At 35.9% G+C, this 2,056-nt stretch overlaps 1 protein-coding gene across 1 annotated transcript; it reads right to left on the reverse strand.

Annotated features, from left to right (window-relative positions):
• Positions 1–207: 207 nt before the first annotated feature.
• On the reverse strand, positions 208–1,843 carry CHCHD7 (coiled-coil-helix-coiled-coil-helix domain containing 7). The gene is made up of 3 exons (XM_010173266.1): positions 1,790–1,843; positions 1,128–1,226; positions 208–309 (listed from the first exon to the last, which is right to left on the reverse strand). Exons 1-3 carry the CDS (start codon positions 1,841–1,843, stop codon positions 208–210), a joined length of 255 nt encoding a protein of 84 aa, XP_010171568.1.
• Positions 1,844–2,056: the final 213 nt, after the last annotated feature.

A 2,056-nucleotide genomic window follows, 5' to 3' on the forward strand; every position in this document is an offset into this window, starting at 1 on the left:
TCCTCCAGTGACAGGCCAAGTTCTCACGACAGGGAATACGAGTAAAACCAAGAAGTTCTACCCTAGAAAGCTCACACATTTCAAAATTTAAGAGCTTATTTTAATCCAAGATATGACAACTGTAAAGTCCAGTTCATAGAAAGGAAACTTGCTGCTGATAAGTCTTCATATGTACAATGAAAACAGTCACTCAATGCAAGTTTCTAGTCAGTAAGGGTTCCCCATTGATTCCAACATCTTTTTTCTCTCTTCTGCTGAAGGCATCTCGGGTTTCACGCCATTTCTTCTCCTTTGCATCATAATGTTATGCTGAAAATAGAAGAAAGTGACAATGAGAATACAGATTTCTCAGAAGTCTGCCTCTAAGCTGCAAATGAGTAAGATTCTTTAACAGAATTACTCTATATATATCAAGAGCCAGATACTCCAAGTCTGATTAGCTGATAACTAAATGTACTAGTATTTAATTGAAGATATCTGATAGTTTACCTTGCCGCTTCAGAAGACAGTGAAATTACAGTATTCCCATTACACTATGTCAGATTGATGTGTAATTGTCTGTAAATAGTTTTTTGGTAGTTTGTGCAATTATTTAAAGGTTAAGCTAAAAGACTCTTTACTGCTATGGCATAAGGAAAGAAAACAGCAGAGAATAGTTTAACTGCACACAGTTCCTCATCATAATTCTCTACCACAACAGAGAAGGAAATAAGGACAACACCAAATATGAATGAACTCTTCCTAAGCTTTACCTCAGATTAAAGTAAACATGACTCAAACCAATGGAAAAAAACAGATGAACTTATCTTATCCCAGAATTTTTCCATTATATCAATTTAAAACAGAACTTATTACTAGAAATATCTGACTCAAATTCATCAGGTACTGCAAGAACACTGACTCACACTCTAAGACAGTAAACTTAGGAGAACCGAGTGAAGTACTTTGATGTGCATTGGCATAATTCTTCCAGCAACACGTACCAAGACTACCTAAGCCTGTAAGTCACCGTAAAAAACAGTAGCAGTCAGCACTAGCTAAGGCTGAAGAGTTCAGAAAGCAGTTGTCAGCAGTAATGTACTTAAAGCAAAGCACAGAGTAAAATTTAGAAAGTCTGCCACACTTACCCAGAATTTTCGGCAGTTTTTGTACTTCAAAAAATAAGCAGCACACATATCCTTGTTAGAGTTGTTGTCATCCATACATTTTCTAGAGGCATCTGTTTCCTTTAATAGGGAAAACATACTTCAGAGGTAAGAGAAGTTACTGTGCTCAGTGTCTAAAAATTCTAACAAGTCCCAGAATATCTATGAAGATAGGAGGCAGCTTCTCAGATGAAAGAATACTATCAAAGAGAGCAGAGGAACATCTATCACAAAGGACAATCAGTAATGCCCAGCAATTAATTCATTTAGAGATAACAGACATTAGTACTCTTTAAATAGTAAGGGTAGAGTCCACAGAATAGTTGTTTACAAAGATGCTTGATATAAGCCACAAAAGACTTAAGTAATCAACCAAGCTTGTCTAAGCAGCATTTCAGGCTCTGGTTTTAAGGACAGAAAATTGAAGAGATTGCTATCAGCTGTGTTACTCCTATTTATGAGGAATTACTGGTTGTTATTTCACCTGTACTGTAAGAGATGATTTTCAGCTTTTGCCATCTTCAGACTCTTTAAGAAACTTTTTATGCAAAATGCCAATAGTGCTATACGTTAAAAAATCCTCTAAGATTTGCATTATTTAACATTGCAACACACAAACAGAAAACCCAATCTGATCATCTTACCGCTACACATGGATTTATATCACGGTCTCTAAGCTGTTGTGCATGCCTGGACATTCTAGACAGTCACACCTTGGCTAGAAACAGAAAATAAATAGGTTAAGTATCTACTTTTAACAGCAAGTCAGGATTAAGTCTGAACTGCAGCATGTAATAAAGGCCTTTCGATAACACAGTTTGTCTTAAAAAGAAAACAAAAACAAAACAACAAACCACCACCACAAAACTTCTTTTGCAAAATGTTATTTCAAAAGCACTAGCAGCAAGACA

The sequence above is a fragment of the Antrostomus carolinensis genome, unplaced genomic scaffold (assembly GCF_000700745.2).
Source record: "Antrostomus carolinensis isolate BGI_N321 unplaced genomic scaffold, ASM70074v2 scaffold40508, whole genome shotgun sequence".
NCBI lineage: Eukaryota > Metazoa > Chordata > Aves > Caprimulgiformes > Caprimulgidae > Antrostomus > Antrostomus carolinensis.